General features: G+C 37.9%; 1 protein-coding gene across 1 annotated transcript; it reads right to left on the minus strand.

Annotated features, from left to right (window-relative positions):
- Positions 1–2457: 2457 nt before the first annotated feature.
- TMEM106C (transmembrane protein 106C) lies at positions 2458–15101 on the minus strand. The gene is made up of 8 exons (XM_053455826.1): positions 14885–15101; positions 10659–10873; positions 9306–9369; positions 8827–8986; positions 6297–6437; positions 4566–4615; positions 3660–3713; positions 2458–2773 (listed from the first exon to the last, which is right to left on the minus strand). The coding sequence occupies exons 2-8, from the start codon at positions 10855–10857 to the stop codon at positions 2656–2658; spliced, it is 786 nt and encodes a 261-aa protein (XP_053311801.1). The 5' UTR covers positions 10858–10873; positions 14885–15101; the 3' UTR covers positions 2458–2655.
- Between the last annotated feature and the right edge of the window lie 1065 nt (positions 15102–16166).

Genomic DNA, 16166 nt, shown 5'->3' on the forward strand with positions numbered 1-16166 from the left:
TACAGGGCAATACAGCTGCTCTCGGACAATCTGTTCATTAATAGGACTGAAACAAGAGATGAGCAGATGAGCCATTCATTACACATGAAGTGTTGTGCTATCAAATTTGATAGATGCCTTTAAATATGAGCTAGATTATATTAAATATATCATTGTTTATAATTACCATTTTTGGAGTCAAGAAGGAATGTTCCCCCTGTTTGAGGCACAATTGAAATTTGCTTTAATGTGGGTTTTCTGTGTCTTCTGGATTAACAGAAAGTTTGAACGTGATGGACTTGTCTTTTTTAGCCTAAATTACTGTGTTATACGTTTTAAGGACCTCGCAGACGCCAGGGAGATACTGCTGCTGTTCTCTCCATTATACAAATTAAAAGTGTGCTTTTGGCAGTACATAACACTAGGATTGTCTGTAGGGTTTGTAGCACACCCTGGCACTCTGCACAAAGGATGTGCAGTGAAAAGAGCAAGATGATGCCATATCTCCCCAGCATACCCTCTGCTGTTGCAAGTGTTCAGGGGATCAACCAGACATTTGCTTCATCTTTCCATGTGTTTTATTTTGCTCTATTAAAATAATCTTTTTTTTTCAATTTGAGAAAAAAGTTTGCACCCCAAGTGTATAAAGATGTAAAAATACTATGGTCATTGTATATCCCATGAAGTGATATACTGTGCCTTTCTACAGTTGCACATAACACTCTTTTCTCAAATCACGTTTGGATGCATACTATAAAAATGTGGCATGTGAATGTTGAATGGTGTACATGCATGTTACAAATCGCACATTATGTTGCATCTGTAAAGCCCACGCTTTGACCAAAAAGGCAATATGTTCTATATTGAACACTGATTAAATAAAATATTTTTTTTTTTTTATAAGTATAAAATACATGGCACATCAATTGTTTCTAACTGTATGCCTGGCACATCAATTTCACAAAGGGGTTAAAACATATTGGTCACTACAATCCTACAGTTGACATCAAAGTACACTAAATAACTTCATGTTATAAAGATCTGCACGAGTATGCCCACTTATTTCTTCCTTATTGATATTTGTATATCGGTTCAGTCACGCTCTGTGCGTGTGGGGTGAAGCCATAATTTCATAAGACCAAATGCTTGCTGTGGTTTTAATATAAACATCCCCAAGACAGTTATACATCAATATTAAAAGTACAAGACGAGTGCAGTGAAGGTGACAGTTTCTTTAACCCTTAGAGCACCAACCAGCTATATGATATATAGTTGACCAAAGACCCAGAAAGCCAGCCATGCATCCAGAGGCTGTGAGCTCTCTGCTCCCCTCTTCTCCCACAATCGCCTTCTCCTTAACGTTTTGAAACGTACACATGACCTAAATGTGAAAAGAGAGATGTCTGCTGACCAAAGTCAGCTTCTGACTCACAGCATATATGCAGATGGAAGAAAACGTTTTTGTTTTTTTTTATCCTGAGAGTCAGGGTCACAAGTGAGTGTATGTGTATCTTAATAAGTGGCACTCAAAAGGGTTAAGCATCCTCTGTATGAGTTATTCATCACATAATTACACACTAGAATGGTATGAAAAAAGTAAAAACAAAACAAGTACTTCCAATATTTTATTGCCCTTTCAAATAATTTAAAATAACTTTTTTGACATAAGTTTTTCTGATCTGTTTTTTTGTACCAGCCTGAAAACTGCAAAAGGATAACCAAATTTATGCAACAATATTACCATGAGAAACACAGCAACACATTTTCCATATTTTGTATAACTAGAAAATTGTCGATTTATACCCTGTGTACTTCAGGCCACCATAGCTTATCTGTTCTCACAAATCAGGTCTGAAAACATCTGCTTTCTGGAGTGTTCTGTTATCATCGGATAGGTAACCGCACACGTGCAGTGGTTTAAGAACTTCCATGAGTTTTAATCAATGACAGTTTGTGCTACATGAATGACAGGGGAGGCAAACAGTCAAAAGGTCAGCAATGTTCTAATGGCCATTTATGTCCTATATGGCATAGATTATTACTGCAAAGCACTCCTTCCTTAGCAAATTCTACTCATGGACCTGAGCACCTAAAGGGGAAAATAACCTCAATTTCTGCTTTATGAAAACCACCAGCATGCCTCTAAAATGAAGGTTTTTCTTATCTCACTCTGGCAGTGGTTTTAGCCACAAGCAAGTGTTCCAGAGCACACTCAAATATTTGGATATTAGGGCTTAATATAATTCAAATAGCAATGCAAGCAACTCATACTCTATTGTTGACCATTTTCATTGGCTGTGCCATCATAGAAATTGATTTATTTTCTAAATAATATGCTTTGGCTTGGTGCTTAATGCAGGTAAAAATTGTTGGGTTTATAAAACTTTGTCGGCAATGTGTATAAGCATTAGTAATGCGCACTGTATAAATGTCGCACTGTACAACACAAAAAAATGCTTACATTGAATTTCCAAAATTTTATCTAAACAGCACTGCAAGTTTAATGTTTTTTTATACTCTACTTATGACAGGTGAAAACAAGGCAGTCTTCAATGAACTATATAAGTGGGAATTATTATTCCAGATTCTAGTACCGTTTGTAAACACGCACTACAATAGTGGTATTCTTTCTATGGAGTCATTAAGTATTAATTCTACTGCTATTTGGTGATTCCCTTATTGGTTTATTGAGTGATCCCAAGTTATTGTTGAATTTGCTCCACAATCAATGTACTGGTAGGATTCCAGGGAACTCTGAGACACATGTCCAATGTAGGAGAATTTTAAAGATGTTCTGAAGTAGAGAAAAAAAAAACATGAACAATTAATTTAATGATATAAAGGAGGTTATTTCACTAAAACAGGACTTTTCATGGGAGGTGTAATTTCAATGATTTATTATACATTATAAAAGATCCAATCTCAGTGAGTACTTTAAACAAAATGCCAGCTAAGCCCATCTTGGATGAAAGACTCACTGGGGTTGGTCCTTCCTAATGAAAAATGAGGTCTGCAAGTAGAAATTAAAAAGTCTTCATGCAAGGAACATCCCCAGATTATGAACAGATTAAAGGGGAAATCCATAAAATAAAAATACCAAAATAAAATATGGTGCTGTATACAGTAATGTAGGTTAGCACTGAATGTAGGTTATTCTTTACCTGCAGACCTGGAGGCTGCCATTGTTGACAGTCATGTGATATTTTGGGTGACTTTTCCTGCTTAAGACACCACACTGTTCTCTTTGTTTAAGACAATAATGAAAGCTGTCCCTCCATGGCCTTTCAATGGTCACAGTGTCCAGTTGGGTGATTAAGACCAAACCATTGTATTGTTTGTAGAGTAACAACACATACAAACAGTCTAATATTCAGCAGTCTGAAAGCATTAGGCAGTTAGAGCTGTTTTAAAACTGCATACTATTTTTGAAAATGTTTTTTTTTTTTTTATGTGATACTAGTAATAAAAACACTTGGAGTTGATCTTTAATTATTTTAAATTAAGAGCTGAAATGTCTCCGTAACGCTTGCCTGACTAAAATATAAATTCTAGTGCCCACATAGAGAGGACAAGCTGTATGACCATAAATTAGGGATACAAACCAGGGCATATAATAGAAAGAACACCATAGTGATACAACCGGACCCCCCCCCTAAAATAATAATAAAATGAAAATTTACCGCATAAAAACCACAATGTTGTGCACTTTCACCGAAGGCAATGTGCAAAAGTTACTGAGGAAATGAAAAAGGAAGATCAATCAGAATATGTTTATCACACATCAAAAGCCTAATACAGTTACACAACTACTGTTAAATGTTTACCACAATTTATAAGTGCCCTATATAATTTATTATTAGTATATAACTCAATTTGTGCTGTAATTTTTGATCTTGTGAAAATAAATATATTTTTACAATAGTTCTTCCTCCACATTTTAGTATATGACTTAATGTTATTAGTTGGTCACCAAACACAGAAAATTAAATGAGGACAGTTTAGTTCTCCTTTAATGTGAATTATTGACGGGTTTCCTTAACATTGATTTTGATGGAGAAAAGAAAACAGGTAGCAGGATTTACGTTTGGTAGGTGGAAGGTTAAGAGTAATATATTAAATGACAATTTTAAACAATATCGCAAGGTGAACTTGTAAATTGAAACAGCATACACTGACGAAGAACATGTATGAAGTCTTTAGGAAAAAATGGGACTGGATCATTACTTGCAGTGGTGTCACTCTGCAGTGCACAGCAACCACCCTGGGATTATTCATGCACAAGCTGTCACATGGTGATTATCAGATCCATAAAAGCATGTGATTACAGATGTTACTCATGCTTAGTTATGTATTCCACGAAAGAGCCATCTGGATCAAAACCATGATGCATGAATGTGTGGATTGGCAGGGGCCCAGCCATTCTGCTGTCATAGCATGTATGCTTCAATTAATGGGGAGAGCTGCATTTCTGTACATTCTAGACAGATTTACAGTATGGCTTAGAAAATGAAAAAGTCCCATTGAAGAAGAAAAAATAAATAAATAAAAAAATATATATATATACATATATATACATACATACTTACTACAAATATGAGAGGGTCCCGCCCAGTTCCAACTTTACTGTAAAATCCACCTACAAAATAAAAGAACAAAAAAGCTACTGAAGTCTGTGCAGACCAAAACTCACTTCATAATATTTTCTGTATGCCTCGAGAAGGAAAAGGTGTCTGTAAATTACCGTATGTGCTCGATTATAAGACGACCCTGATTATAAGACGACCCCCCAAAATCTAAATATTAATTTAGGAAAAAAACAAAAAGCCTGAATATAAGACGACCCTATAGGAAAAATAGTAAATATTAATTCATGTAAACAATATTTTCATATTTAATACAAGCTATGATTGAGAAAAAAATAATTTTTTTATTTCCTTTTATTTGCCAACCTGCCCCCCTAGTTATGCACATCTGCCCCCAGGGTTGCCACTCTGCCCCCAGAAATGCCTTATATCCCCCTATTTTCCACTCTGCCCCATGATGTGCCTTTTAACCCTCTATATGCCACTCTGGCTCCAGAAATGTCTTATACCCTCCTATATGCCATATGGCATATAGTGGGTTAAAAGGCATATCATGGGGCAGAGTGGCATATAGGGGGTTAAAAGGCATTTCTGGAGGTGTATATATATATATCTGCTAACAGCAATCACACTCCTATCAAGCCAAGGCAGCCAGTACATGCTGGAACCTGAGGATGATAGGAGTGGGAGTACAGCCTCCCTATGCCATGCTACCACCACCCTTACACATCCATACTAACACACACTCATTCACAAACCTTTAAATACTCATTCATTCCATTAAACACACACACACACACACACACAAACCCCCCACCCCCTTACCTGAACTGCAGATCTCTCACTCGAAGACTTCTGCAGGGGCCCGGCTGTGAGTGCAACTTCTCTTGCCCCGCCCCCAGAGGAAGGAGGCAGAGTTATGTGACACTCTTCTAGCTTCCTATTCTCCTGCTGCTCGCGACCAAAGCCCGGTAAGTAGCATGGCCCCAGCGGACATTTTGAGGTCTGATTAGAAGACGACCTTGATTATAAGACGAGGGGTAATTTTCAGAGCATTTGCTCTGAAAAAAACCTCGTCTTATAATCGAGCAAATACGGTAATTTAATGTATTCTATGGGTCAAGTCCTATCTGTGCAATACAGGTGCAAGGTTTGGCCTTTGGGGTGTATGACCTGTGATCTATGTAGGGTCTTCCATTCATTAACCCCTTAAGGACAATGGGCGGTCCCTAAACCCATTGAAAACAATGCATTTTGAGCCCGTACGGGCTTTGTCATTAAGGGGTTAATTATTTGATCTATATCTTCAATGCTGAGTTTGCATGTTATTTTTCAGTTGATCTATACCTGCAATGCTATGCTTTAATGTGTTATTTATTTACTCTATACCTGCTACAATGTTTGTATGCCTTAGCCAAGGGTTAAGTAACTTAGTCGATTTGGACAGAGGACAATTTCAAATCCTGTTGGCCGAATTTCAAAGTTGTACAGCTAAACTTGTGTGTATACTGAATTAACGATGTAAATAGATTTTTGCCATGTATGCTACTCATAGTCAAATTTACTTCACTTAATGCTGCTAAAATTGGGTGTACAAAGCCAAGCATAAAACATTTTTTAATGAGAAAAACACACACGATAACGGCTTAAGGCGGATTTGGAAGAGCACTTGAAAAAGATCCATTTATTGCAATCAATAAAAACATTAAGAAAGTAGCATTAGTACTTGCGTACCAGTTTGTCGCTGAGTGGCTGAATAAGCGTCACAATGTTCTTCTGTTCAGTCCCAATTACAGTGCTCATATATTGTACTTGACTGATGAGACTGTTCACCGATACTGAATAAAAGTTTGCGTTTTTAATGTGCAGGGCACTCTGTACTAACAGAAAAAGAGAGACAAAAACATTTTTTTGTTTGTTTTTTTAAAGGCATGTTCATATTAATCAGGAGCTTGTTTCCACTTATAGTAGATCTGTCACTTTCCCCCAATCCTACATTATAAAGTTCTACAAATTAATAAACCGGTGAAACGATGTTTAAAAGGTTAAAAGAAGCAATATTTGCAATTAGAATCTTCCGTGTTAATTGAAATTAATAATAAATAATGAGGTACAAACGTCTATCCTCTGCCATCAGAGTTTTCAGAAAAATGTACCTCAGCTGTCTAGCTGATACCTAATTTGTGGCAGAGGCATGCTAATAATGTCAGCGCACATCTCAGCCTAGAAGCTGAGGGTATGATCTTCTCCCAATGTTCTTCCACAAAAAGATTGCTTGTTTCGGCTCATCAATGGTAGAGGGAATCTAGCCAAGATCCTCTCTACCAAAGTAAAAACCCTCATTTTATAAACCGATAAAAATTGATTCAACTAATAGATAACGAAATTCGTTGGCAACGATTTTCATTATCGATTATGATCGATTAGTTTTTGCAGCCCTATATAGTTTACACGCGTACACTATTCACAGGAAAGGGGAATAATCGCTGACCTGGCATACCGCAAAAATTTCATAGAACACTATGCCTCCAGAAATGCCTTATGCCCCACATTTAACACTCCCTCACCCCCCCCAACTTACCGGTGCTTCTGACTCCCCTGTCATGCAGCCGGTGTGACTAGCAGCGAGGGTTGTCTGCGTCCATTGCGCAGACCTCTCCTGGCTGTCAGAGAGAATTCTCCGCACCAGTGCGGGGAACTCTGATCTCGGACAGCCGGGGAAGGTCTGCGCGATGGACGCAGACAACCCCCGCTGCTAGCCACACCTCCTTCCTGGTGCAGCGTAAGTTGTCTACGCGAATCGCAGAAGCACCGGTACGTGGGGCGGGGGGGAGACAGGAGGATCCAGGTCCCCTGCAGCTGCGGGGGATCTGGATCTTAGTCGTCTCATAGTCAGACCTATTTGAGGTCTGATTATAAGACGACCCCGATTATAAGACGAGGGGTATTTTTCAGAGCATTTGAGGTTTGAAAAAAAACCTCGTCTTATAATCGAGCAAATGCAGTAATATTTATAACTCTTACTCAGTAATGCAAGGAGGCGATCCCACACTACCTTGCTGTTTGTTCCAATTGAATCGGGGCACCCTGAAAGATTTCGATGACAATCTTTCCTCTCGGCAAAAGACAAAATGTACAACCTGTGCTACTCTCGTAAAATTTATAGAATATTATACCGTATTTTGATCTTTTAGACCGTATGTAGTTCTTATTGCTTTAAAAAAGCGATTTGTTTATACATTTCGTTTGGTCTGGCACGCATTTCAGAATTTCATTCTTTTAAGCTTATGAAGTCTGTCATACGAGTGAACTTTTTTTGGAAGACACTGAGAATTGTCATTGAAGTGGAGGAAGCAGAGAAGCAGTTCAAATATCGGGCTGGTCATTATGGCTGGAAAATGTAGGGTGGTAAACATAGAAGCACATACTTGGCTTCTTTATAATACCCATCATCAGCAAGAGTGAAAAAAAAAAAACTTTCCTCTCCAGCAAGTCAGTGGGGTACCTCAAATAATTGATTGGTGAATAGCAGCTGCATAGACTTTGTCATGCTAGGGGTTGGCATTAATGAGGGTGCGGCTGGTTGCACAACATTAGGTTGCATATGACTTATGCATAGACACTATAAACAGAGCCCCCCCCCCCGATCACTGGATGGGTCCCAGAGCGCTGGCTCAGTTGAGAGGCCTGGACTCAGGAAACGCGTCATAAGGTCACAAAAGGGTTAAACTTGCAAGTCTGTATTAAACACAGGACCTGTACATATAATTTTCTTGCAACTTTGTGTAAATTAAAAGAACCCAAAATATTATCAACATCACAGGTCAAAAACAAACGGCCCCAAACATTCTGAAATGTTAGAAAAATCTATATAATGATATGTACAAATTAGAAAAATGAATATATATGTGAATTACAAACTCACATTTCATCATCTAGGACACTGCAAATATGATTTGGTTGGCTCTAAACAGCAAGTGCAACATATTTAATGAGGGACTAGTGCATGAATATAATGGCTATGCATTTCAATCTGTCTCTCTTTGGAATAAAAAAAAAACAACAAAAAAAAAAACATAGGACGTACCTACTGTACCTCACCTAAGGCTTGTTTACAAGGACATAATAGTATGTCCAATGTCGTAGGTGTCAACTTTCATACATTACATTTTTTTAAAAATGGTGCTGCATAAACTGAACTATATTCACCATACTTCACAAACATTAACTATCACTTTTATAAGCAAAATGAGTTAGAACTTACCGTCATGGCAAGGGTGATTACTTTATTTTGTGTATCAAACCAAACTTTGACCATTTTGGTCCCACCATCCTCTACTATCACAGAGCGTGGAAACAGGAAAAACACAACCAGTCCACATATCAGGAGGCACAATAACACTGATAACACAACATACAGCTTCCTGTTACAAAACACAAACAAGACATATGTTTATTTTTTAGAAAAATATAGCAGTTTAATAGTATTTACCGTAATATACAAATTAATGCATTTTAAGATTATAAGTACAATAGATGAGTAACAAACGTCACAAAAAGACTTAAATATACTAAATAAAACAAAATGACAAGACAACACAAGCTTTTTATCTATACTATATTAAAATTATAATAAATGAAAAAAAGCAAGTAACTGCAGTATTGCAGCCGTAGTGCTCAAGGGAAGCAACTCAGAAGTACAGAAACGGCAGACAAGAAACCATGCGATATAAATATACTTACGTTCTCTGAGGCTGCAGCCTCTGATCGCTATATGGTATTAATGCCACCAACTCATTAACTTGCTCTGGAAATTAAGCACAGTAGATAATAAAGAGCTATCTATGCTATCAGGTGATCTCATTAGTAATGCTATACACTGTATATGTGCAGAATGTAATAAGCAAAAACTAGCCAGATACATTCTGTACAAGGTTTTAACTGAACAGGCATAAGTAATGCAGCAGTTATACAATGTTCAAAGAAAATATAAAGATGATTTTCAAACTACAAGCATTATGATTAATGGCATGGCTGGAAATTCCTCCTCACCCTGCATTTTCCATATGTTACATTTCTTAGTCCCATACTAGTACCATTCAGTGATTCTGGACAGTGCTTTATTCGACACAATAACCCCAGAATTCAACAGAAGGTTCCTGTTTATTATTATTATTTTTTAAACTAAACATGGCTTGCATAAAGAAGGATCTTTACAAGTCCTTGTAAAACAACATGACTGTTAATGACTAAGTTTATATAGAGCTTTACAAATCTGTCTGGCCACACTGTCTAATACAAGCAGCTCCTCAGTGTGTCTTTTAAAAATGTAAAAATTACTTTTTGTATGAAATTTCATTCCGACTACAGTTTGCTTACATTTTAAAATAGGTATAGCCAAACTTGTAAATGCGCTGTTATGTTGAGTTTAAATCATGATATTAGCGTTTATTATTTAAAGAATCCCTCCTACAGAGATTAAACCTCAGAGTTAAAAGCTACATTTCCTCTTTAGAAATTCTCTTTAGAATGAGAATACAATGCATTTTTGTAGTTTATGAACTATAATGAAAAAGACGCATACAAATTCAGTATTGAGTCAATATCTCTCCGGAGCTCTATCTGATATCTGCCTACAATGGCTGCAGACAATACCATTAGTAACATCATTCTGCTGCTCAGAACAGCATATTCATTAGATCTCTACATGACGCATGATCACATGCCAATCTGAAGCAGATACTAATTGCTGTACTTTCAGAATAAATAGTGGGTGTCTTTTTATAGCAGCAAAAAGGGTACAGTTTATATAGGCATGTCAATAAAAAAAACAAAACCTGCTTATTTGTGCTTCTGACTAAAGCAACACATTTTTTTCCTTTTTGGTTTAGAACGTAAGCAGCGATAATTTTGTTATGGCATCTTTAATAAACATTTACATTATATTTAAATAAATAATAATTTAACCCTATAAATCGGAAATTTGGGAAATTATTATTATTCAATCACGAGACATGGTATGAAGGTTTAAAATAAAACATGTGCAATCCATAAGGTATTGCCAGCTTGTAACCCTACGATGTTTATTCATCTTACCTGTAGGGATACACCCAGTCCCCTGGCAGGACGGACAGGTGATGCTATCCCTTCCCGTAAACTCAACATAGGGAAATTGTGCAATATCTTCCTCTCTGTCTCTTCCACTCAGCAAATCATCATCTTCTTCCACGCCTGTTTGGTTAGCCTGCTTCAAAGCTTTTGAGCAACCAAGGGGTGATGAGGCAGACGATCCCATTGTTTGTGTTCAGCATCTATTTTTTTAAGGTTACAAAAGGCATGAACGGTAGAGTACAAAGTATATGAAATATTTTAAAAAGCTCAATCATTCGTATTTTTACATTTTTAATGGAGCTTCACATTTTGAAAGTGCTCAGTAAATGATCTCAGTCAGCGATTTTGAATTATGGTGTAAATCTATCCAATAACCCTTAAGAAACACAGCCTAATTATTATAAAATAGTATGCATGTACGTGTATGTGAATATATATACTATCAACAAAATGTAGACTTTTAGTTTAACCCCTTAACATCCATTGACGGGTCAGGCACGTCACGCAAAAACGGTCACTTAACAACCAATGACGTGCCTGACACGTAATTTCATTAAGCTTCGCTTAAACAGTGTTGCTGTAATACCTCAAAGACGAGGCATTCGGCATCAGGGACCATGTCTGGCACTGCAGGGCGGCGGACGCCCATTTTAAAATCAACGATCGCCTCCAAAACTTCAATGGTGTCACTGAAATGCCTTGATCACGAGGCTTTCAGTGACACCGAACACTCACTCCAGGACAACTGCCACTGCAAGTGATTTTTACTGCATTCAACCATGCAAAAACACAAAATAAATTACTACCACAAAGTTTGACCAATACCTGCATCTGAAATACCTTGAGGTGTCTAGTTTTCAAAAGTATATGGTTTGAGGGGGTAAATTGCATTGGCCAGCTTCAAGGATACCCGAAAGAGCACATGGGGCAGAATGACCAGCTTTGGGAAAAACAATGGTTTTAACCCCTTAAGGACAATGGGCGGTCCCTAAACCTATTGAAACCAATGCATTTTGAGCCCGTACATGTACGGGCTTTGTCATTAAGGGGTTAAAATAGCAAAATGCTACTTGTACTTATTGCCTAATAACTTGCAGAAAAAAAGCAAAAAACATGAAAACATTGTTTATTTCTAAACTCAGGACAAATAGTAGAATCTATTTAGCAGGTTTTTTCATTAGCTTTTTTGGATGAGTAAAACATTTTTTGGGTAAAAATAAAAAATGTGGGGTTTTTTCTTCAATTTTTCATCATATGTTATTATTTTTTTATGGGAAGTTAGATAATATGATCAAAAACAATATATAACTTGTGTGGGTACACTAAATGAGTGAGGAGAAAATTACATCTAAACACGAGCACCGCAAAAAAGTGTTACAACAGCCTGGTCCTTAAGGGGTTAAAAGTGTGCATTTTTTAAAGGCTGTCTTATCACCCTACCAAACAATGGTCCAATCAGCATGTGATGAGACCACTTTTCACATTTTGCACCACAATTGCTTGTGGTTTATAATTCCACTGATCCAAGGGCAAACGAGCTGCTGCTACTGTATTTTGATTATTTTTGTTCACTCATCCAGGATAAAGCACAAAACATAATACTTTGTGAGTCATCCACTTTTAAGAGGACGATACGACCCTGCATTTTAAATTACAAAAGGTATGTCATTTATAATGTGATTTAAATGAAATCACCCCTTGGGGAAATAAAAGAAAAATGCATCATTAGCATGCAAAACTGTATGTTTGAAGTTGCACTATTGTGTTGTAGAAAACAATTAAAATAAAAAAAACTAAATACTTGATTGAGAAGAAAAAAAAATGTTTACAGCTTAAGCATTATAACTGCAGCGATATTACAAACATTCACAACCCTATTGTTGTGCCTAAGGGGAGGGCATGTATCATTTGGGCCTTGGGCGAGATCATCAAAGTGGCCCAGTAATATAATGATGCTTGAAACAATGCGACCAATGTTTGGATTACAAAGGATTTCTGGTTTTATGAAACAGCAATAAGAGTGTTAAGTGTTATTGTACTATTGTGTTATTTTCCAGATTTGGAAAAAGAAAGGTTTTGAAATAGCAAAACGCTACTTGTACTTATTGCTTAACCCCGTCAGCAAGACCGCAGTTTAATTTAAATATTTTAATTCCGTGCTCGTGATTCGCTTCAAATCGATCACGTGCACGGAATCGAGGGGGAGTGGCTGTTACGGATAGCTGGGGACACCCAGCGGTCAGTAGCAGCCGCCTCGCGATCCCAGCATCCATAGCGACGCTGGACCGCGCGTCATCGATGACGTACCTGGTATGTCCCGGTCTGTGGGTGACACCCAACCAGGAAGTACCAGGAACGTCACCGGTATGGAAGGGGATAATAACTTGCAGAAAAAAGCAAAAAAAAAAACCATAAAAACATTGGGTATTTCTAAACTCAGGACAAATAGTAGAATCTATTTAGCATGTTTTTTTATTATATTTTATGAGTAAAATATTTCTCAAATAAAAGTGAGTTTTTTAAATTTTGTCATCATATTTTATTATTTTTATTATAGGAAATTAGATATGATCCAAAAGGCTCTCTCCACCAAATCTATCGGTTTGTCTTAGTCTGTCAATTCTCATCTAGTCATACCCCTTGAATTTATGTATTGTATTAAGCGCTGTGTAAACTGTTGGCGCTATATAAATAAAAGATAATAATAATAATAAAAAATATATAACTTGTGTGGGTACACTAAATGGGAGAGGAGAAAATTACAGGTAAACACAAGCACCGCAAAAGTGTTAAAACAGCCGTTGTCACAAAGGGTATTAGGAGGATAGATTGAATGCTTCCCTCAACAGTATTTAGTGGACATTTAAAATTAAGTAATTTCAGCAGCTTATCCATAAAGTTATGGAGAGTTTGGTGTGTGTTATCACCCTTTCTTGTCTGTTTTTTGCCTCCTCAATAACACATCCAGATCTATAACCGCTCACAAGAGGACTCTTTTGGTTGACCTAATCTCAGCTGCTAAATTTGAATAGCATTTTGAGACAATGAGTGAACAGAGTAGAAAAAAAATAGAAAAACTAAGGTACAGATAAACTCCTCAATGGACTGCCGAGAACAGGATATGAACGCTTTATTTCCTTCTTCAGTATTAAATATTATGTACAAACTGCAGCTATGCTTTCGTACCATTTAAACGAAACGTGAATTAACTAAACAATAAAAGTTAGAATAACTAGGGGAAAGTCTGAAAGGATGATGTAGAGAACTGCAGAGAGTAGATACAGCACAGGCAAAAATCCTTGAGAAGCAAACAGGAGGAAGAGATGACAATTGAGAGAGGCAAGTTGTGGTCAAAACAAGGAGGAGCAGTTAGGGTATTGGGAAAAAAGCAGAAATATAGGGTGACACAGGCCAGGCTCTGCCACACCAACACCCAAACACACACACGCCAGGCCAGGCTCTGCTACACCGACACCCAAACACCAGGACAGGCTCTGCCACACCAACACCCAAACACACACACACCAGGACAGGCTCTGTCACACTGACACCCAAGCACACACACACACCAGGACAGGCTCTGTCACACTGACACCCAAGCACACACACACACCAGGACAGGCTCTGTCACACTGACACCCAAGCACACACACACACCAGGACAGGCTCTGTCACACTGACACCCAAGCACACACACACCGACAACCAAGCACACACACACACACACATCAGGACAGGCCAAACCGGGAAGTCTGGTCACCCTACCTTAAGGGTTAAACATTTTAAGCCTTATGTATTGGTTCGTCTTAGTCTGGTAGTACTTGTTTTGCCATGCAATACATCCGTACCATTTGAATGTATGCTGCATATATCACTGGAGCTAAATAAAGATAATTAAAATTTTAATGTGAAAAAAAAGGGACAATAGAAGCTATGTAAAGATTCTGTACATCGCTTGAAATGTACAGCCGGAAGTGAGAGGGAATATTTTCAGTAATCAAAATGCATGTGGCCATAACATCATTGTTTACAACTGCTACTCGGTGTTACGCAACTGCAACTTCTTCGCTTATTACTTAAAACATACTCCAGCATATACTATAATAACATCATTGTTATTACTAATACTACAAATTACATAGGTGACTGCAGTGAGCAGCAACTCGCGCATCTCCCACCACTTTGAAAGACCTTTAATAGCTTTTACTCACCTGACAGTGCGAGCTCACCAGAAGCCCCCACAGAAGCTGTCACCCAGCTGAGAGCACGAGCTGACCGGAAGACCCACAGAACCCGTCACCCAGCTGAGAGCAGACGCTGACCGGAAGCCCCACAGAACCTGTCACCCGGCTGACAGCGCGAGCTCACCGGAAGCACCCCCACATAAACTGTATCAGAGAGTGTCGGGGACATTAACAGCATTACGTTCCGCCCACATCGGCTTCAAACCCGGATGCGGAAGTGCTGATTTCCGTATCTGTGATGTTACGTGCACAGCCTTTTGTTTTACTGCCATGCATGGGTTGTGTACAATTAATTGGGTTTTGTGGTCCGGTGTCTCTGTGCTGTGGTCCGGTGTAGTTGTTTAGTAGTACGTAAAGGGAACGGTCATTGGGAGTACATCTGAAAACTCATTGTATTATGTTTTATCTCTCCTTTTTTGTATGTAATGCGTGGCGTTGGTACTCTGTAATTAGTGCCCTAATTAGTAATGCGTCCGTATATCGTTACGAGCCCCGCGTCGAAGCTTTAATGGCAATAAGAATAATTTATGATGGTAAAATACACATTTATTGCTGAATTACCCATTGCCTGATTTGTGGCCCTAGCAGCCGGGTTGTCAGATCTGCTCTGTTGGCTACCAGCCTCCGATGAAGGTTGTCCCGTCCAGATACCCCAACACAGCTGCCCCAAATGAGACACCTGAAATGTTGGGGAGTGTGTGCAGCTGCATGAAATAAGTTTGTATTTTGCAAAATCCCTTGTGTTCTGCAATCATGTGTATACGTAACTACATGATGTTGTTGGAAAATGGTTACAGGTATATTGGTCCAAAAGATTAGTCATTAGGCCAATTTATGTGTGGGAAGCGCTAATTCTTATAATTGCACCTAACTTGACATACCAAAATATCGGATGCTTTAGTAATAATTTTGCATATTTTTAGTATACAAATGTATATCAAATATAGCAAAATCCTAAATGTAGGATTGCAAAACCAACTTAAGGCTTTTTTTTTTTTTTAAGTTTTTTTTTTTACTTAGCCTCAGAGATAGAAACAAAAGCGGGCAAATTTAAAGTAAATAGATGGACAATTTTTTTTTTTTTGTTGATTTACTTTTGTATTGTGTTATTTGAAACTACACTCCAGAGCCCACGCTGGGAGGGGCATTCAGAACAGTAGAAAACATAAGAATCACCAGTTGCTTTCTGCATTAAGTAAATTGCTGCCCTTTTGTACCAGGGTTTGTACTTTCTCAGGCTTAGACGTGA

This window comes from Spea bombifrons, chromosome 2, assembly GCF_027358695.1.
Source record: "Spea bombifrons isolate aSpeBom1 chromosome 2, aSpeBom1.2.pri, whole genome shotgun sequence".
Taxonomy (NCBI): Eukaryota; Metazoa; Chordata; class Amphibia; order Anura; family Pelobatidae; genus Spea; species Spea bombifrons.

Bases quoted from the DNA above. Each gene is read 5' to 3' on its own strand.
- TMEM106C (XM_053455826.1), bottom strand. From the start codon at position 10,857: ATGGGATCGTCTGCCTCATCACCCCTTGGTTGCTCAAAAGCTTTGAAG. The intron at 8,987-9,305 runs GTAAGTATATTT...GTTTTGTAACAG, and splicing joins AGGCTGCAGCCTCAGAGAAC to GAAGCTGTATGTTGTGTTAT. The intron at 2,774-3,659 runs GTAAATTTTCAT...TCTCTACTTCAG, and splicing joins AACATTGTGGTTTTTATGCG to AACATCTTTAAAATTCTCCT.